The sequence below is a fragment of the Vanacampus margaritifer genome, chromosome 3, assembly GCF_051991255.1.
Source record: "Vanacampus margaritifer isolate UIUO_Vmar chromosome 3, RoL_Vmar_1.0, whole genome shotgun sequence".
NCBI lineage: Eukaryota > Metazoa > Chordata > Actinopteri > Syngnathiformes > Syngnathidae > Vanacampus > Vanacampus margaritifer.
In genome coordinates this window covers 24,632,346-24,655,077 of record NC_135434.1, presented here as the reverse complement: position 1 = coordinate 24,655,077, position 22,732 = coordinate 24,632,346, and the positions used below count along the sequence as shown (strand labels likewise).

The following is a 22,732-nucleotide window of genomic DNA, read 5'->3' as shown; positions in this document are numbered from 1 at the left end:
ATCTGAAATTAACGCTTGGTTCACCCACAATTTCATGAAGCTCAACAGTGACAAAACAGAGGTTCTTCTGGTTGGGACAAAATCGACATTATCCAAAGCTGACAGTTTATCCATCCCTGTTGATCTGTCATCCTCGACAGCACTTTATCATTCCATAAACATATCAACAACATAACTCGGTCAGCTTACTTCCACTTCCGCATCATCAATCGACCCCCTCCAACTGCTTTTATTCTTGTTCACAGTCTTGTCCCCTCCCATCTTGATTATTGTATCTCCCTCCTCTTTGGCGTCCCACACAAATCACTACATAAACTCCAACTGGTCCAGAACTCAGCTGAACATCTCATTACAAGAACCCCTTCCTTCCATCACATCACCCGTTCTCCAGCAACTCCACTGGCTTCCGATCAAACTCCACATACAATTTAAGCTGATCCTCATTACATTCAAGGCTATTCACAACCTCGCTCCTCCATGCCTGTCCGACCTCTTCCACCTCATCCAGTTCGCACCCTCACATCCTCCTCATCCATCCATTTGACTGTTCCACCTGTCCGCCTCAGTACTATGGAGAGCAGGACCTTCAGCCGCTCTGCTCCCCAGCTTTGGAACTCTCTGCCTCATGATCTCCGCAATTCACCCTCCTTGACCATTTTCAAATCCAAACTAAAAACCCATCTATTTAAGATCGCCTATACACTATAATCACACTGTTCTTTTATTTTATTATTGTTTTTTTTCATAATTCTATTTAATCTGTTGAATCTTGTTTGAAATTTAGTTTTTAACTGTTGTACAGTGTCCTTGATGGTCTTGAAAGGCGTTTCCAAATGTAATGAATAATTATTATTATTATAATATCCAGATATGCGGGAAATTGGATGAATGGTGTAACAATCCATAGTATGGCACTGGCCGCATGGTGGCGCCTCTTTGTTATGCTGATGGGAAACCTTTTCGTTTTGCCTTTGTGTATTTTCGCCATGGACCTGAACGGTCGTGTTCAGTATTGTACACTTATTTGTCAGCGCCAAGAAACATCTATTTTGCTGTCTTTTAACTCTTTCACTGCCATTGACGTTTATAGACGTCAAGTAAAAACCTACGGAGCACTGCCAATGACGTCTAAAGACGTCATCCAATTTTTTTTGTATTTTTTTTTTTGAAACGGGTGCGGGCAAGGCTTCCGGAGCTGTGGTGAAAGTTTCCAGCCGGTCTGTTGTGCCTAATGACTATTTTTGGCCCCTAGAGGGCAGCGATGACTCTCTTTTGACAAGATCGGGTGGGCGTCAGTAGAGGCGGAGCTAGAGCGTCGAGCAGGAGATGAGAATGGAAGACAAAGGAAAAATGGCGGCCGGTCGCGAGGAGCTCACGCCCGAGCCGTTTTTTTCAAAGACCAAAAGCATCGCTGAAAGAGCACATTGTTGACGACGATGATCATCATCGATGATGAAGATGAGGGTGGTGACTCCGTGGTTGGGAAGCATTGACGCGGCAGTAGAAGACGTTAGATGGAGCTAGATGGAGGAGGGAACGGGCAATGGCGAGCGTTTGCAAGCAGCTCTACACTTACAAGACGAAAGGCATCGACCAACGCTAAAATAGTACATTGATGACGACGATGATCATCATCGATGATGATGAAGGTGAATCCGAGCTTGACGGCGAAATTGGAACCGCTGACGCGGCGGCTATGACGGTGTCGTAACGCGGAGCACATCCGAGCACGCACAGGCGGACGTTCGATCGGACGACGGAGAGTGCCCCGAGTCCAATGCATATTCATCGGAGGAAGTGTGTACAGTCTGCTACTTGCTTTTTATTCCCCGGAAAAAAAGGCCGTCAAGAAAGTGTAACGTTTGCACGCAAAACGGACCAATGCGAATGTGAAAGTAAACTGTTGTGCGAGTCCTGGCGTCTCCTTGCACGCAGGAGAGCGTTACAAAAGGAAAAACTGTATTTGAAACATCCACATAATTGTAAGTAGTACCACAGTTGCACACATTTGTAAATAGTTTGCGAAATTGTTTTGTCAAATTGTTACACTGTTGAATGGAAATAAACGTATTTTGCAATCAAAAAACACTTTTTCATTGTTGGTGAAAGCGTTTTACAGAAGTAAAGCACTATTTAGGTGTTTGTGGCATCATTCATGGACAAAAAGAAGTGTACAATTCACTAGAGTGCATGAAATAACATCGTTTCACAAAAAGCTCTTTTTCTCCGTTTTTTGTTTCAAAACAGAGAATTTCGGTGAAAGTAACCATTTTCTATTGTTGATTACTGAAGAACGGAATAAGGTAGAAACAAACTTTTTTTTTCTGATGAAAGCTGAGAGTCCAATATTTCATTTGGTAGTATGTGTTTTCCATAGTCCAAACACAACATTTTCTGTGGACCTTGAAAGATCACTCAAAATGCTTAAATCGGCTGGCAGTGGGGACAACCCGTTTCTGAAAACGTCTGGCAGTGAAAGAGTTAATAAAGTGAGAACATGTGGACATTCAGACCATTTTTGCTCCCTACTTGGTTATCCAGTCGTGCCCGTCCATAGCTGTAATCGAACAAACCATCACGCGTGCCAATGGATGGATGGATAACTGTTGCGCTACACTTTCCGTAACTTCCACTTAAGACCTAAACTAAACTTAGCTCTTCCCCGACAAACAAGGCTTGCCTCTCAGGTGAGATGTATAACATTAACATACTTAATGGGAATGTCTACTACTCTGTTGCTAAGACAGGGCTTTGGCGCCATCTTGCAGTAACTTACGGCATTATGGTGAGTGTTTCAGCGAATGGCTGGGAATAGGTTCCACAGATAAAACGAAAATAGGTGAACTGATGAATAGTGAACATTGATGCAGCATGTTACTGTACACTTTGGCACGTTCTTCAAACAAACCTACATTAACCAGCTCCAAAATGGTTTAAAAAAATAAAAAGTGCCGCGTCTATGTCATGCTGTCGCCAATTCACCCGGTTACAGATGCTGATGTTAACACAGCCAGTGTAGGTTCAGATCTAGTCAGTTGATCAGATCGGCTCGGGGGGCCTGTACCTGTTTATGACGTCACGCTGCGGCAACACCACTGAGACAAAGAACATGGATTTGCTGCCCTCAGACCTACATATGAATGGATTGCTAATTCCATTTGCCCTTCAGGCGAGTTTTGGTTTATTTGTTAAATGTTTATGCTGACTTTTATTTTGAAAGCTATGCTTTTATTTTGCTGCAAATGGTGTAAAACTGAAAATGTTGGGGGCTCCTGCACAAGAAAGTTACGCAGTTGAGAAAAAAAAGAAAAAGGTTCAAAGGAGCGTGTCTTGGGTTGGACTCCGTCGTTGCAAACTGCCTTTCAATGGTCAAGTGAGCGGGTCAGCAAACAAGGAAGTCTCCAGCAATGGATGACTACTTGTCTACTGTCACCACGACTTGCGACTTGAGTTGCTCGACAATTTCACACAAGTTCCTGTAAAAAACAAGGTCCATTGTTTCTTTCGTGTGTGTGAATTCTTCCTTTCTGTGGAAGGGGCAGAGTCTGACAGACTGACATGTCGATCAACCAATAGGTAAATTGTTTAACCCAAGACACACTTAGGACCACTCCTCATTTGAATAACACTTCATGACGCATTTTATGCTGACAGTGTTTTTATTTTCACTTTTATTTTTTTATTTTGCCATTTTTGGCACTCCATAGTTGAACCATGATGACGTATGACACGGATTATGTCATCACATCCCTCCAGTGTCAATTTTGCGATATTTGAAATTTTTATCACCCAAAAAAATACACCATTAATATTGTAGAAGGTATGATATGGCACACACCTATAGGAAATCCTTTTTCACATTTGAATTACCCAAATCAGAAATACTTCCATTATGATTTTTACACTTTTACATTCAGCATTACTGTGAAAACCAAAAAATTATATTATTACCATGATGTGAATTTCAGACCATATCACAAAGCCCTCAGTCTTTGTTTGAAACAGGAGCAAAAATATGGAGATATGAGGAAGATATTTACATATAATCTTACATTTATTTACAAAGAATATGTACATTAGTACAAAATGTAAAACATTTTTGACAAAAAAAATATTTTTATTTACATAGTAATTGCATATTTAATTAACCTAGGCGGTACTGTGACCCGTTATGGGCTTTTTGATGGTTCTGACCAAGCCATTTCAAAATAAAATACTGCCCAAGGATTAAACATGACAGCAAGTGGTACAGCAGGTCTTGCCTTAAAACTTGAACCATTTGAAAAAGGACCGTCTCCCTCACACCACTTCTTAAGTGTCCTTGCATTATTAGAGTAATACCGTAGCTTTTAATATTTTGATGGTATGTTATTTTATGTCCTATTTTTTAAACATTACTATACATAGTGAATTTTGTACTTAAGCTAAATTTGAAGAAAATTGCAAATTGAATCGAAAGTCAGTAAAATTGCAATTCATTTTTTTCCCCCTAATGGTTCAGCCCTATGTGGCACGCACTGCTCCTCACTGCATCTCATATGACAGCTTGTGAAGGAACTTGAGGGTTAGTTTCACAGACTGTTCTGTGGTGATCCTTTTGACCTCTACACCTGACCCTTGACCTCAGTGTGTAACACAGTTCAGCACAATGTCTACTCTGTCCTCCCCGCTGCTTCTGGCTGACAAAGCGCACAGTTCCTGTGGTGTTGCATCCCACTTCCACTCAAGTTCACAGCATCTCTGTATTGCTACGCCACCTGAATGTGATGGATTTACAATGTTCCAACGATTTAGTTTGATTTAATTTTTCCCACATAAATAATAAAACTCACCTCATAGTGTTGTAAGACGTTTGGCCCTTAAAATGCATGAGCAAACATGACAATACCACATGAAAACCAGATTTTAAACCGTATAACCAATTGGCAAGTTTACTGTATATCGCAGCCAGGCGATCTGCTTACTCTGCATTTGGTATTTATTCTAAACAAACCATATTGGCTCTTGAGTTCAGCTCTGTAATTAAATGAACATGGAGGAATCAATCCAACCAGCCTGCTCTCTGAAGGAAAGCAAACAAGCCAATGTAATGAACAATACAGTGCCCTTAAAAGGGACATAAATGTGTTTGGGGAAAATAAATACACTTCCACTGGGGGTCATCTATTTCTGGTGTTAGTGTAATTCATTGTAATAGTTTAAAATAATGAAAGCATTGCATCTATAGTTTTAACAAAGTAATCCATAAGCAAGCCTTTTTTTCTTTTAGTAAATAAATGGATGCCTCACATAAATTATTAATTAAACTTTAGATAACATTTCAGCTGCATGGGATGTATGTAAAGTATTCTGCTACATCATTTGTGTTGCAAATATACAATAAACCAGTGATTAGAAATGTGTCACAATGTTCACCCCCACTTCAGGTTACTTCAGGGTAGTTTTATTCGGTGTTGGCCACAGAGCAAATACAGTTTTTAAGATCAAACAATAGGATGAAGGCCACTTTTATAGCCCTACAAAGTTGAGCATTCTGCAGTCATCAGCGTATGTTATGTTAAGCTAATGAATGTATGTCTTTATCTGCACTAATCCCGGCAGGCGTCCCGACTGAGGGTCACGTTGTGGTCATAGGGGTGGGGGCTTCTTCACCGTGGCTTGACACGCTCAAAGGAGCAACTTCCCTTTCATCATGCCAGGGGTCAGAGTTTTACTACCTCTCAGAGTCAGCCAGCATACTGCACTGTGCAAACTCAAGCCACCAGCAGCCATCTGATAATCATCATCACATTAGAACAACAAGACCAACATTAGCCATTCAAGTTTCAAAAGTGTCAATACATATCACAATATGCTGATGCAGGATTTCCTGTTGCGATGGGCAGCAACTCTTGACCTCTCAATTCCCTAAGGCCATTACGTGTGCGTGCGTGCGTGCATGTGCATGTGCATGTGCGTGTGCGCGCGTGTGTGTGTGTGTGTGTGTGTGTGTGTGTGTGTGTGTGTGTGTGTGTGTGTGTGTGTGTGTGTGTGTGTGTGTGTGTGTGTCTGTGTGCGTGCGTGTGTGTGTGTGTTCGCGCGTTGGGGGGGGGTGTAATAAGGTTTGCAGCCACGCAAACTACTTTTATTATACATAATTTATTGGAAATATACATCAGGATTATCACTAAATTCAATATTAATGTACTAAAACAAGTTTATTCCAGGAAGGACATCATTACTTATATCATAGGGGGTTTGTCGTCGGGCCAAAACCTTGTACCTCCAAAATGGCCGCTTTTTAAGAGACCCCAAAAACGTTTTTTTCAACCATTAACATTGCATCATCAAAGAGATCAAGCCCTTTTCAACACTTTAAATTGGTCAGTAATTAGTAAAAACGACACCCACACATGTGGACTGACCAAAAGTATAGATTTTTGAAAAAAATAGGAAATTTGCCAAATTGTGACTTATGAGGTTTTGGTCTGACGCCAGCGATATGCTGCACACAAATTGTGACCAATTGAAATAAAATAAAAACAAAAATGCTTTTTAAAAACAAAAGCTAAGTAAAACTACATTTTACATTGACAAAACTAACTAGAACTATAATCATGGTGAAAATAGTCACATAACACATTTGCTCCCAAAAATGTATAAAATGTTCTGGTTTAAATATTGCCATGGTTCCAAAAACTATTTATATGTTTTTTTTATGTGTTTTTTAATGCTAGAGCATACAGAAGGCTTTAATGCAGCCTCTGACCTGAAGAAGTCGCTTATAGCAATGGTAGTTATTACAAAAAAACGGCCAGCAGGTGGCAGCAGAGTATAATAGATCAACCAGGGCCATGTTGCAACAAGCTCTTTTTTGCCAGTGTTTTCAACAGATTAGTGAATAATGATGAAGCTTAGCTATATTCTAATGCTAATTGCTGCAAAACGAAAACAGATAGAAATGCACTTTTTTTCCTGATGAAAGAAGAGACTCTAATCTTTTTTTTGGTATGTTTCATGTTTTTATAGCAGTAAAACACAATATTCTGTGGGCCTTGCAAAATCAGTCAAAATCCAGTAAAGTGGGAGTGAATTAGTTCATTTAATACATGAGCGTAGGTAAGAAATGCGTTACTTTTTTCATTCTACCATGGTGTTAACTGTTTATTAAATATTGCACACAAGTAATATAAAACATGTTTAAACAAAAACTAACACTGAAAATAGCTAAAACTGAACTAAAATTAAGTATTAAAAAAATAACAAACTAAGCAACAGAATCGCCCTGAAACCGAAATTAAAGTAACTAAATTTAAAAAACAAAACTCAAAAGGAAATAAAAAATTACTAAAATGAAAGTTCGAAAACTTTAATGACCCTTTTGAAAATAAAAGTACACCCCACATAGCTGAGAACGGTATGTGTTTGTGTGAGTTGGTAATTAGATGTAAAGGAGTTTAGCAGATTCTTGCAAAGAGTCCCTATATGCGGCTTTGTGTGTCTTTCCTGTTGGCTGTGAAATGATTGCGGTGCCTCGACTGTGTCTGTGAACCAGTTACCATGGGAGGAGGACATGGTGCTGGAAGACATGCTGGACTTTAACCAGCAAGCGTCTTCATGACATTTTTATCCCAGGTAGAGCATCACATTGACAACAGAGCTACATTCACAGCGCAACAAGTCCATTTTGATGGATCCAGGACCTTCTCAGCTGCTCCTTTACAACCCCGTGACAACTGCGTCCTCCAGGAGCACAGAAAATTTTACAGGCAAGCCATTTCTAATTGACATACCAAGTTCAGACTTTTGCAGCTGCCTGTGAACTCAACTTCTTCCCAAATTCAAACTCAAATTGAGGATGTTTATGGCGTGTTGAATATCACACAGGCCTGATAAAAGCATCGCTGGCACCTCACCAGCATTACTGTACCACTTTGCCCCGACAACTTACTGTAGGACATGCTTGCCTTCAAAATTTGCTTGATGCCTATCCTGTCATTAGCAGCTATTTTAGCCTGGGCTTGTGCCAGGATGCAGCGAGCGGAGACCTCGGAAAGCAGCTTCACTGTCATGCAGCCTGTAGCTCATGGATCAAGTGGAGGCTGTAAATACTTTCCTGGGTTATGTGGAGGTCAGCAGAGCAGGCCATTAATGCTTCAAGAGCAACATCCCACTGACCCTGGTCACCGTTCCCATAGTGCTTGCTGCCACCTCCCCCGCGTGACCATCACGGCTCACACAACAACAAAACCCGCAAACATGAAGATGGATGGCTGATGATGACCACAATTTCAGGAAATCTCAGCTATTTCAAATGCTGTAGATGGGAATTAATTGTGAACTATATTATAATTATTTCCTGATTTTGATTTTTATCTTTACTTAAGTCAGAATCAATACATAGAATAATAATATTTGTAATCAATAATTCATGTTAGGAATTAAAAGGAAACATTGAGACAAAATAAATATTCTGGAAGTGGTACATCACACATATACTTTAAGTGCTTGCAGGTTTGATATGAAATTTTATATGAAACATAACAATCACATAGTAGTGTATTTGGTCAATTGCTTTCTTAGCTGCAAAGCTGGAAAGCTGCATGTAAGATCAACACAAAAGCAAAAGTTAATTAAAAAAAAATAATTAAAAATTCACCCAATTAGCTGGACTCATGCGTATTGGTAAACAAATGTATTGTGATTGTGCTTACGCCATCACCATCTGACCCTTCTATAGTGACTAAATGCGTGTTGCCTGGAAACAGCCACAAGAAGCACGTTCCACCTTAGGACAGAGGAAGACCTTCATCACCATTCAGTGTCCCCTGTGCTAATGCTTGATTTTCATTAGTCGTTACTGCCAATGTCACAATCAGTTGATTTTACTTCACATGTGGGAGAAGAATTGGATAGATCGTACATACAGACTGTTTAATCAATCAAATTCAATGTTGATAAAGGATGTGCTGTATGTGTTCAAATTTACTTCAAGCATCTTCTAAATTCTCTCTAAGATTGGTTTGTGGTACAATATCACATTTGATTTGCATTTTAAAGTATAGCTACAAAATGTGCAGAAAAAAAATATATAACAGAAATAATGTTTGAAAATTTAAAACATGTATACAGTATGAATAATACTGTGTAATATTTATATATATGATATAAAGACAAATTTGATGAATATTATTTAATATATATTATTTTATCATTGTTTCATACTTTTTTTCTGTTGCACATTGCTTTGGTCTGCCTATTCATATTTCTTATGCATAGCGTGAATTCTGTGCTTTTTTTTATTTTATTACTTAATAGTTTTTTCTATACGGTACTTTGCGCTTGAAATACATGCAAAAACATAACTTGACTACTGCTGTAACCACATTTATCAGCGATACGTATAAACCCAATACTATACATGATTATACATACTATACATGATTCTTTTCATGAGTCTTTAATTGCTCTTTAGGAGCAATTTAACTACATTGATGAAAACGTACTTAAATTGCTCTCACCATCTGCCATGGTGTGTGCTGTAAGATGAATCACTTGGCACTGTTTGAAATGCTAATCAACCTGCCTAAACACTTATCTTGAAGGTGGGGGAATTAAATGGGTGGAGTTCTAAAACTCTTTTTCCTTTCTCATCTTCATCTGACTGATGCTCATATTTTTCCGCTCCAGAATAGGACTGCTGGATTATCAAGAAAATATTAATCACGATTACTTTGGTGATAACTGAAAGGTCACGACAAGGACGATAATTTATTTTTTGGTACAGTACAAAACAAGAAAATGTTTCAATGTAAAAATTATTATAAATTAATTTATTTATTTGTTTATTTATGTATTTATGTATCTGTCATATTCATAATTTCACATGGATAAAATAGCAAAAATGTAGTTTCGCGCATGCGCAGTCAGTTTTCCGGTAGAAAAGTCCTTTACGCAAATGGGCAGATCGCTACGCAGCCTTTTTACGTCGCTGTATTATTCCTATGCGAACGTACATTCGCACAGTGCATTCATGAATCCAAAACACACTTAGTGCAAAGCAAAGCGGTAAGATGACGCCACTCTGGAGAATATCAAACTATTTTCACACGTTTCTTTTGAGGGAAAACGCCATCTTTTGAATGATCGGAGACCAACGCCTTAACTACCGGATCTTCAGCAAAGTAAGGGACAAAGAATTATTCATACTTTTCACAAAGAATGATGCAAAAGGAAAGATTGGCTTTGTGGATGTGCTTGAATTAACTAGCTGTTTCACTTTACATGGTGTTTGGCATTGCTTTTGCTAGCTTGATTTTGTGAGCAATTGGGCTGTTTTACCGGGAGATAGTCACTTTATTACATTTTTTCCGGGCGTCCGGGCGGGTTTGAAATTGTCCCATTTTTCGTGCACTGCATTGTTTACTGTGGCTGGCAGACTGCGCTTTGGATGACTGTGGCCCAGAACTTTAGCTGAGTGGCAAGTGTTGTGCGATGGGTACGAATCCGGCAGCAGCGGCGGCGGCTCCTAAAAGATGGTGAGTAATGACGAGCAATAATCATTTCGACTGTCCTAACTTTCATTCATGAAATCGGACGACACAACATATGGCCACATACAGACCTATTTAACCTCAAAATATAAGACAACTCAAATTTATCAGCCGCTGCCGCACACTTGCGTGTACACACAGTTTACAAAACACGCGACACTTCAGCAGCCGAAAAAGTCATAACTTACAAAAGTGAAGTGTTGTTTTAAAACAAAGACCAAACAGATTAAACATGATAGACACACGTTTCAAGGTCTCGAGACAAGAAAAAAAAATCACCAAAATTACATTCACTTATGGCGCCAGGCTTTATTTACAGCGGTGACGTTCCTGCTCCCCCTCCCTCTTTCACTCTTTCCGCGTTCACTGTTTCAATAGGTATTTAAATCGCAGCCTTTCACAATTACGTAAATGTCAAACCGTGATTTAATTGGAAATGCAATTAATCGTTCAGCCCTACATTACACTCAGTTAAATTAAAAGGAGAAATAGATTTGTTAGAGAAAGCGATCCCGGAACCAAAGATTATCTTTATCTCTATGCCTGGATTACAAGCATTTGCCGGTATGACAGAATTTCCTTCTGCCATAAAGTAAGATGGGTTAACTTACTGCCATTGTTATGACGAACATCTTCTGCTTGATTTTTTTGCTGGTGGGTATCATTGCGGTGCATTTCGACTTTTATTGGTTGCTTTGCGCATTTATATAAATCATTTGTGAAATAACAATAGAGCTCTGGATTAGTTCTAGGCAGGTTTCCTAACACACGGCAGCTACAAGGTCAACTAAAAACATGTTGGCTAATGGTGCACATTGTCTACTAGTCGCTTACTTTCATACACTTCCACTACAATTTCAACATTTGGGCTGCTGAAAATTTTAAATAGAGAACTTATGGACGTTATTTTTGGAGAAAGCTCAAAATTGAAATTTTTTAACACACAATCTATTTTTGTCAGTTGGTGCATTAAATCTCAACTCAGCTCAATTTATTAAAAAAAAACTTAAAACAAAGTGACGTACATTGAGTAAAAATCTGTCATGCAATAAGAAACACAAGTAAAACAAAAATTAATAACACAAAAAATAATTAATAGATATCATAATATCATACAATTGAACCAAATCATTCCCCTACAAAGTATATCAAGATACATATTGAATTGTCTTTTATTGGTGAGATATATTTACAATAAATAGGGCTGTGCAATTAATCGAAATTCAATATCAATTTCAATTATTATACTCCACATACATATCTTATATTTACAATAACTAGAGCTGTGCAATTAATCAAAATCTATTTAAATTATTACACTCCACAATTACAAAATCAGCATAATCATAAAAATATTATTAATACAAATTTATTCATACTAATTTTTGAGTTCATACATTTGTACCTTTTTTTTTATTTTAAAATAACTCATTTAATAAATGTTTCATCCAAAGGGAGCTTGCTTAATAATAGTGTTTCAAAGAATCATACTTGTCTTTAATTAGCATTTATTTTATTAGTTTTGTACATTTAAACATTTTCTTGTTTTGCACCAAAAAATAAATGATTGTCCTACTGCACAGTGCACGTGCTGCACTCCAACTTCAAGTTGTTGTTGTTGTTTTTTAATAAATTAAAATAATAAAAAATAAAAAAATATTTTGGGTCAAAAAGGAACTTACATAATTATAGTGATTCTATTTTTTATTTTTTATTGGTCTTTTAAATTTTTAAATATTTAAACATTTTCTTGTTTTTTACCAAAGAATACTTGTAACCGTTTAAATAATCGTGATTTCAATTATTGCCACAATAATTGTGATTATTATTATTTTTCCATAATTGAGCAGTCCTAACAATAACCTACTAAAAGTTTTATCAGTTTTGTAAAATTGCAAGAAGACACTCATTGCTTCATACACTCTCAAAGTGAGCCGCACCTATATCGAATCAAATCCAATCCCACTGAAACAAACCAAAACGGATTGGTCCACTTCAACTGGTAAATGGAGTGCACTTCTATAGATGGCGCTTTTATCTTTAAAATCATCTGTGTTTCAATTGTATTGCATCCTATATTTCAGGATACATATCGAATTGTCTTCTATTGGAGAGATGCACAGCTCTAATGTATATATTTTTTGTCCCTCTACCACAACAACTCTGTCCAAATCTGATGATATTTGAATGTGTTAAATAAGATTGCTTGATTACAAAGAGAAGCATGCCAGACTAAAAAGCGGAGGAAACAGCAACATGATGTATCACATCTTCATGAATGGCCTCTACCCCCAAACCCTCCACTCTACTCCTGCATGAGCCCCTCCTCTACTGTACTCCTCCTGGCTCATCATTCAAGCATCTCGGCAGGAGAGGGGGGGGGGGGGGGTTGCATTGCCTCCTGTCACTGCCCCACCCACTGCCAGCCGTCCCCTTCACCCTACCCCAAGGGACAGAACAGATCCTACAGCCAACTTCTTTACACCCGAGCCAAAGCAGGAGCTGACAAAGCACTTTCTTTCAGCCTATCTGCCCCACCATGCCAGCCTGCAAACCCCCCAGGGCCCAAACATATGCAAGCCTCCTAACCAACCTGCCTTTCGGCTTTGTCCTCTACTTCCAATGAACTTAATTCCATTAAAACCTGCGCACTTCATCGAGCAGCAAGGTGGAGTGAAATTCTTCTCAATTAAAATATCAATAAAAATTTAATTTGTTCTTCAAATGTGGCTGTGTGGAGGAGCTGCAACAGAAGGTAGATGAGGGGGGTTAAGCTGCTTTGTTTGGAAAACAATGTGAGGTAATAGAAATGCTTAAATAGTCGACAGTTCCGCACTTCTCCATCCAGAGAGGGACAGGTTAACCAGCTGGACTTTAACATATGAAGCAATAAGGGAAATATTATCAGTAGACAAACCATCTGAAAATTGATCAAGTGGTCAAAATGTCAGGAAAACACTACCACTTTGAGAAGTCAATCAGTTAATCAAGAAATTAACTCAGTCCAGATCTTTATGTCATTTCGAAAGAATTATACATTTCAAATTTAAAACATAACTTCTAAACCACTGTGGTACAGTATCAAGAACAATGTGTGATTCATGTATTTTTTTATTAATTAAAGAGTCAGATAAAAAAAAAAATTCCATCGCTTTAGTCAAAAAGAGGACATTATTTCAAATTGACAATGTAAAAAAAATTACAAAGATCAATCATTTATGATTCAATTACTAGTTTGGTCAACACATGTCAGAAAATAGGTGGGGGGGGAATTATTATATGTATTCCAAAGTAAAAGCAAATGTTTATTTTAATTCACCATAAAAATGATTTGTTTCCATGTTCAAATAAACACGATTAGTCTATGAAGGAGTACAGAAAACAGAATATTTACTGTTGGGGAAGCTGAATTTCTGAGGATTTGGACAATTTTGAATTGAAAATGTTATGTAAATGATTAATTGATTATCCAAAATAGTTAGCGATTAATTTGATAATCGATTAGTTGTCGTAATACCTCTCTAATGTGTATGTGTACTAATATAAGGTTGCTTGTGCCAACTACTCATCAAATGGGCAATTAAATCTACCTAGAGAGTCAGATGGTGACTTTTAAAATAAATGTATACAAAAATATAAAATTATGATCAAATGAAATGATTTACATATGTTTGAATAGAATTGCTCTTATTCTATTCTCAATCCTAACATATTTATTTCTGTTGAATCGTCTTTTTGTTACATGAATTACATGTAGCTCATCTAGCTGTTTTATAAATTATTACAATTACTTTGTGCTGTTAAAATTATTATGATGATGATGCAGTATGGTTTTGCATGATTAATTATATTTATCTGCATGCCTTTTTTATTTCATTGCTATCATTTAAGTCAATTGTTCTTCCCCAATCAAACAAACCGTCTTCACTCCGTCAAGGGGATTAAAGAAATTTTAATCTCGGAAAGTCAATAAATCATCAGTCACCCGCGTCAGGCAACGATATGGACTGGCGCCTGACACAGACAATGCTGTAAGGCACGGTTAGTATATTAATGTGGGCCCGGGGATCTCTCTACACATTTTAGCAAGGGCACTGTGTGGACTGACTGCATGGGGACTTTACAAGCCCCGGAAGCACAGCTGACTTCAAAAGGGATGCTAATAGAAATTTGTCATCTTCCGAGTTCTCATCGTCTTCATTTGGGTCCTTTTCCATTTTATGGAGCGCGTGCAACACCGGATTTGGGGACGAATGGCGTCAGTGTTTCTTCCAAGTTCAAAAGTTCACCTTTTACGATCACCCCGCGCCTGACTGACCACCACCAAATAAAAACATTCCGACCTCTGTTCCTAACACACGCACGCGCGCGCACTCCAAGAGGCAGAAAAGCCAAGTCACTGAGATACACCACCTACAATCATCTGTCACTCAACCCCCCCACCCCCACCCCCCCAAAAAAAAAACACCCACGTCTAAAACACAACAAAACGCACAAGAATCCGTTACAGAAATAATTGTTTTAACTTGACTACCGTGAATACTGGTTTGTGTCACAGGTAGTGTAGTGGTCATTTGCAGCCACCCGTGACAAGCTCGTGTAACAGATGTGGTCAGTGACAGGGGCTATCCAGAAAGTTAAACTTCTATTCAAACGTTGCTGTTAGCCTACCGTTAACCGGCTTTGCGTTGTTTCTCTCCGGGTAGTCGAAGCCATTCGTCCTCTTCTCTATCTCCATCCTCCCACGGGGACTGATACCGCGTCGCTTTCTTCTTTCACCGCCACCCCTAAATGAGTGTCAGTGAATGATGAAAAGAGGGTGGTGAACACAAGTGGACTGAATTGAGCGTGCGCATACAGGTTAAAGGCTGTCCTCAGCCTGGATAGCTCAGCGCTCGGTGCTGTGTCCCATGCTTTGCTTGGCTGCTGCCAGCCAGTCTGGAAGCGAACGATCACACACACCCCCAAGCGTGGTGCGTTCGCAGCCTGTGGGAAGTTTGGCCGCGCATTCTTTCTTGTCAATTTTGTTTTGGTTTTTTTGCTGTTGTTTGTTTTGTTTTTGTTTTTTATCAAGGCTTAAAAATGAAGAAATAAATAAACAAACAAATAAATAAATACATAAATAAATAAAATCCACAGGTAAAAATGGGTTTCTGACAGTAAAAAAAAAACAAACATTTAGTCCTAGCAGAATTGTACGTTCCTCTCCTCAAAAGTAAATTTTAGATTCATCTGTAATAGTTTAGGGAACATACGTGTCCATTCCCATTACCTGCTGTTTCTATTTCTACCTCTAATCACTTCGTTCTGTACATGTTGTAGTGAAGTAATGATAATGGTGATAAGAGGTTAAAGTAGCACTAAAGAACTTTTCAACCTTAATAAAATATTTTCATAACTCTTCTGATGAAACATCGACTTAAAACTAGTTGAATGGTAGCTTTGCAATGGCCTGAAGGGGTCTGTAACATTTTTACTGGCACTAAGCAACTTTGAGGAGGATGGTAGGAACACTGCCACACAAAAAAAACTACAAATATGCAGACTGCTTTATGGCATACTCATAACAGACCTGTCACCAAAGCCCAGGCTTAAGGGGGGCACATGAAATGCATGGAAGTGGGGGGGATGGTTTATTATTATGAATACCCTACTGACAGCATTAACTTGCCCCATATTAATTCACATAGCACTGCCGTGCATCTATCCATTGAATGGCGCCCGCCAACCAGTATTATCATAGACAGTATTTACATACATACACATACAGTAGATGGCAAAGCCGTCGTGAGTACGTTGACGCTGCAGCCATGTTGGATAAGGCAAAGTAAAGAGATGCCTTGCTCACTTTCTTCTTGGAGATGTATCATCAAGCCACAACTCATTGGATTAAGAAGGAACCATTCTAACCACCCATTCTAACTCAACCTTACTAATTATTTGCCGATTTAATGGCGAATACAATTGCCACATCCAATATGGCGGATCCTCTGAGACCGGGCTACCCGTTTGAACGGTGTGTGCAACAGAATTTTTTTTTTTTAAAGGAAAGCAAAATCTGACCTCATTTTAGATGCCCAAACGATATGTGGTTCCTGTGGTTTCTTTTTCCAAGTGGCTCTTTAGTTGCCGACACGAATGTAGTTTGTAGTATGTCCCTCCTCACTTGTCTTGTGCGCCAGCATCCTCGGAAACGTCACTTGCACAAAATGTACATGACTCTCGCACACCAACATTGATGTATTTGTCGCGTACAAGCCAGTGTAGGCCTACCTATTATTATTTTCAGTCAGGCTGTGATGGCTGTTGCAGATAAGACTGGCCATCAATCAAACAAAACCACACCACTATTTCTTCATATTGTGATGTCTTGCAAGAATGCCGCCAGCAAACGTTGGTTGGGAATGTCACCCATTTTATTTGTCTTGAACAAACAGCTACCGTTGGCCGTAGCCGACGCCGAAAACAATTCTCAAGCGGCGAGCAGTAGCGCAGTAGTGGCAATGAACACAAGTATACCTTCCCCAGCACAGCACCTGTGTTGCGTTTACTGACATTCGGACATAAGAGTGCCAAAGAAGAAGGAATGAAAGATATAATAAAAAAGGAGAACCATTTTAGAGATCCATGCCTCAAATGGGGAGATCTATGCCTCAAATGGGGGGCACAATCATCTTGGTGGGCGGGCACGGACCCCTATGGCCCGCCCATGGCGACGGGTGTGCGTCAAAAGCTACCCCAGATGAAAGGATAGTCAATGATCAACATTGGCCCGGATTTCATTCACTGGCGTAAACTAAAAAACGATGCAATGCGCTTGTCCTCATAGGAAATGTGGTCTTCCTTCAGATATAACAATACCACTTTTGTCCATATAGCACCGCCATAATCAACACGAACTGAAAGTTCCTTAGTGTCGCTTTAAGGAACCCAAAATCAAAGATGACACTGCACCGTATGTATACATTACTGAGACCCACAGAGCTACCTACATTTTAATCTCCTTTTTTAAATTTATTTATACACATTTAAATATCCTCAGATCTCGAGGACAAGATGTAGCAACATTAAAAAATAATGATGATAAAATTATCATATATATCTGCGAAATATTGTTTGGCATGTTTTGTTTACATCTTTTTAATGCACAAGGAATTGTGGCTGATATACCCGCGTGTCGGCCACAGCCACATGTTCTCTCCTGTTTCTGTCATGTATTCAGGTGAGATACCATTTCATTGCTTAAACTCAGCTATTCATCCGCATTTGAAATGCCTTTCCCTCTGTTTCGATGTATGTGCTCACATTTCAGGAAAAAAAAAAACATTAATCAGGGTTATAGTCTATAACAAAGAGTTTTAAATGCAGTGTAATATGTCCTCCGGCAAACGTGAGTGGTGTTTTTTTCTAATTGTTCAATTCCAAACTAACTGGATGTCACATAGTGTTGCATAGCCTATTAATTTATTTGCAACACGTTACAATATCTGACGTGTTACAAATTGTTTTCATGAAACTTTGTCAGAATACTTGTTATTAATTAAGGGTGTCAAAATTGGTGTGTTAATATATCAGTTAATTTATAGATACATTGTGGAGTTTAAAATGTTAATGTGAAAGATTTTTCTACATCACGCATTCTCCACCAATGCCCAGATGAGTACAAAGATTTCTGACTTATTAACTACGACTTGTAATGCTCGCGGGCCAATCGGCCATGGATAGCGTAGCGGTTCAGCAAAAAAATGAGAGAGCAACAAAAGGATTGGCAGTCCACGGATTCACCGTATTAAGCCGAAAGAAAAACAATGGGCTCTGCGCCACCACGCGTTACAATTACCGGTCCGTAGCTTCCACGGCATCAAAAGAAAACATTCACCACCAAAAAAAAGAATTGCTACACATGCACACAAAAAACAAAGAAGCGCCACCCTGTGGAGCGGTGCCACACTGGCAATTGGCACAGACTGCACCTATCAGCTTGTATCTTCTGCGGAGGTAACTTGTGAAAAAAAATTGTACCTGTAGAAAAAAGTATAAATTTGTATCTGTAAAATTCGTGATTTGTACCTGTAAAAAAAAGTGTACCTGTAAACAAAAAATTGTACCTGTAAAAAAAAATTTGTATCTGTAAAAACAAATTTGTACCTGTAAAAGTCATGATTTGTACCTGTACGAAAAATTGCTTGTACCTGTACAAAAAAGTGTAAATTTGTATCTGTAAAAGTTGAGATTTGTACCTGTAGAAATGACAACTTGTAGTCAAAGAAGTCGCCACTAGGAGTAACAAGTGTTTTTTCTGCTGCTGTCCAGTCACGTGACTTTTGCACCAAATCTCTCGCTACAAATGGTGCAAAACTGATTCGTACTTGTAGAGCACCGTGATTTGTACTCGTAGAAGAAGAGGGCGGGCTCTGGAGGATTTGGGCGGGCTAAAACTCAACCTCATTGGTTGAGCGAACGACAGTGGGTTGAACTCAAATTACGCCACGTTTTTATCATTAATATGCACAAGTCCGAAATTCCAAACAAACAGAGTAGCCACACCAGTTTACACGTCATTTTGGAAGAAGAGGACGTCCCAGGCGTGAAAATTTCAACATGGTTCAATATACAAACACTGTGTGGAACAGCTTAAACGTTGGTTGACATGCAGAGCACTCAAAGTGGGCAGAAAGAAAGAAGTTTTAGTACGAAGGTAAGATTTATTGTACGATCATAGCTCGTAATCCGGTGCTAGCTCATCTCATGTTGTTAATTGTCACGAAAACTGAACACATTGAAGTCACAATTTTTATTTCAAGATTTGAAGCCTACAAGTGTAAACATTCGATCAATAGCTTGTACCTTTAAAAAAAATTATAATCTAAAAATACCTCATAAACTACTGTTTTTAAGTGCTCAGATGTGAAAATTACTATAGAGCTACAGAACCCTATTCAATGTTTTACAAGATAACCTAAACCTATAACCAAAAGTGGACAGTACTCAGCTACTTGTTGTATGTGAATATGTAAGTTGTCATTTCTACAGGTACAAATCACAACTTTTACAGATACAAATTTACACTTTTTTGTACAGGTACAAATCATGACTTTTACAGGTACAAATTTGTTTTTACAGATAATTTTTTTTTTTACAGGTACAAATCACGACTTTTACAGATACAAATTTATACTTTTTTCTACAGGTACAATTTTTTTTACAAGTTACTTTTGCACCATATTTACCTCCATAATCTTCCCTTCAGGGGGCGAGCGCTCCATGGTTTCTTGGAGGTTGGGAGGGGTGGAGTGATGAAGGGTGACGTCATACTCGTTCCCGTCATGCTCGTCCCCGAGGACATTTAGTGTTAGCGTACGAAAACATTTGGATGGAAAATGGAAAAAAACAAAAACAAAACAAGCGTCAACAGCTCAAACTTCTGCTCCAAGAAAAGTAGAAAGAGAAGAGTTTAGGAAAAATCATCTTCACGGTACAGGGTTAATTTCAAACATGGCATATCGTTAAAAATAGAAGTTCACTGATAACAGGTAAATAAGTGATCTTATTCAGATTCACTGATATTTTTATATCATTCATTGTAAATGACAGACGACTTAATGTGAAAGGTGTTACTGACATCTGGAGTGCAGCACAAAGCATCATACAATGACTACACAAGGTCCCCAGCCTGATAAAGTAATGATACGTTGAATGAACCAATGATGTCATTGCATAATCGAGGCCTCTTTTTTGTCTTCAGTCCTGTGACTTTCTTGGACACTGCACACGCTACGAATTGGGGCTTCATTTGTCACGCCCAGGGTCGGGGAATCCAGGTTCAGAGAGAAAAAACCCTGAAACAGTTTTACTTTAGCCACAGGTGCTTCTTTTCAGCTCATTTACCTGCCAGTTAAGTAGAAGCACCTGTGGCTAAAGCCAATCTGTGGCAGGCTTTTTACTTTCTGGACCTGGATTCCCTAACCCTGGTCACACCCACTCTTGCTCGATACACGCTCCGAAACCTCTGCACATTTCATAACATCACCAATTGCCCTGTTGCAAACCATGCCCCCAAATGTCCAAGGTCCATCAAGCTCGTATCCGCTTCATTGAAATCCATAGTAAAATCCCCCCACAAAACCTTTTGACTCAAAAGTAGTTATGCCTCAGTTTGGTTATGTGATAATATGAGGAGATACGGTACATTTCTATGGTTTCACAGTCATAATGGCCCTCCGAGGGGAACCATAACTACAATGTGGCCCGCGACAAAAAATAGAGTTTGACACCCCTGTTGTAGACCCTTTTGCCTCCATCTGAAAGATATTGCACCTGTAATGCTAAATAAAAAATAAATAAAAACCTCACTGACATGCTCTAGAATTTTCATTTACAGTGTAAGTGTCCAGAAGGATGTCGGACCCAGAAGCCTTAACTGAGGTAGAGCTTTTGCCAAAGGTCAATTGTTGTTTGTTTCCCATGGTCTCTGCGCTTCTTGTTTTCATTGCAGCCACACATCGCACCCACATACGCAAAGTTGCTTTGTGATGAGTCTGAACCACCATTGGTTCAGCTTGGGGAAAACCAGTGGGCTCCAGACAAGATGGATTCTCGGGGGTTTGTGAACTCACAAATACCGAGAGAATTCAGCTTGCAATCAAGGTTGCAAAGCTACCGTCTTCTTGCAAATGAGGCAGACACAATTGTTGCATGTTTCAGTGAAGTCCAATTTCCACCTTTCCTTGAATTGTCGGCCCGCGCTGTCAACTTTACTTCTTTTTTTTAAGTGTAAGAGACAAAATCACCCATTTTTAAGAAAGAGTACAAGTACAAATAATATGATTCAATGATTGCTTTGCTAAACACGCAATGTAATGACCACTTAAAAAAATTATATTTTCGTGAATTTCGCAAGCCGTGACAGCACATTTCCACCCCCCGTTTTTTTCCATGTGCGTGTGTAACGTCAGACGCCCACTTGGTCATCCTCACTGTTGACTCTCAAGCTGGCACTGACGAGCTGTTAGTAAATTGCTCGCTCTGTTTTTATTGATTGAAGCAGTCTCATATTACATTAAAGCCAAGCACATATAGTATTGTTTAATGCAGAAAAGTCATGCAAAACATGCCTCGTAATTTGCTCAATGTGGAAAACATATTACAGAGTCAGATTGTGTTATACTGACAGCTAAGGTCAAATTGACATGTAAACCCACAAGTGAGGAGTGAGCTTGCCCATCTTGATAGCTGCCAAGTGTTATGGATTGTCCGTATTTTGTCATTGAAATAACACTGCTACGTTACACCCAGTGGCTACTCGTTCATTAGTCTTAGATTTTGTTATTAGTGTAGCAAGCATTAAAGAAAAAAAAAGAAAGTGAAAGTTCCCATCAGAACTTTGCATTATCAGTGAAGTTACCGGGTAGTAAATAGACGTGTCCTTTTTTCTAATGTCTTGATGCTAAACCCGATCTCTTTTATTCATATCAGACAACGTTACACACAGTATCCGGTAAAATAACGCGTTACAGCTGCCACTGGTCATTCCTGAGCAGAAAAGCTAGCGAGAGTAGCATGGTTAGCCAAAAAGCGAAAAGCTTGATGCTAATCAAACCCCATTGACTGTGATTCATATCAGAACACAGAAAAGAAGGAAAGTGAGGTGTTATGAGATTGAGTGTGTGTGACCTACAGCAACCGAACATCTTATTCCGCCAACAAAGTTACATAGCAAATTGAAAATTGAAAAAAAAAAATCTGTTAGCTTACAGGGATTTATAGTTTTGAAGTGGGAAAAAGCATAGGCACTCACACCATAAACAAGACAGCAAATTATGTCCATATTTGTTGTTGGTGGGGAAAGTGCACGGTTGCCCATGACTTAGCTGCTAACTCGAGGATCTCGATTGCTAATTTAAGTAAACTTCACCAAATATAGCTTTGTTTTTATTCAAAATGTCCATTTTGCTTAAATAATTGCGCTGCCATCACAGAACGTTTGAACTCAGAGGACGTTTGACTCGTCAAAAGCGGAACATCGTCATAGCGCCCACAACGTTTTGGTCACGTGACTGCGAAAGAGGCATAAACCAAGTAAGAAATAATTTAACTTTTATATTTCTTACTTTCAACTTTACTTTCACATTGCCGTTTGCGTTCTTATTCCACTAGCAGGCATGTTTTCATCGTTGTCATTTTAGAAACTGTCGGATAAC

General features: G+C 38.8%; 1 protein-coding gene across 2 annotated transcripts in view; it reads right to left on the bottom strand.

The window, feature by feature from the left end:
* The window catches only part of nr6a1a (nuclear receptor subfamily 6, group A, member 1a), a 147,508-nt gene extending 130,592 nt beyond the window's left edge, over positions 1–16,916 (bottom strand). Inside the window, exons 1-3 of one of the 2 annotated variants that reach the window (XM_077560348.1) lie at positions 16,806–16,916; positions 16,596–16,731; positions 15,204–15,319 (exon numbers count right to left, since the gene is read on the bottom strand). In XM_077560348.1, coding sequence (XP_077416474.1) covers positions 15,204–15,319; positions 16,596–16,600 — 121 coding nt within the window. In that variant the 5' untranslated portion in view covers positions 16,601–16,731; positions 16,806–16,916. Of the gene's footprint in view, positions 1–15,203; positions 15,320–15,390; positions 15,451–16,595; positions 16,732–16,805 lie in introns of those variants that run through there. The other variant, XM_077560350.1, reaches the window with a different exon arrangement.
* Positions 16,917–22,732: the final 5,816 nt, after the last annotated feature.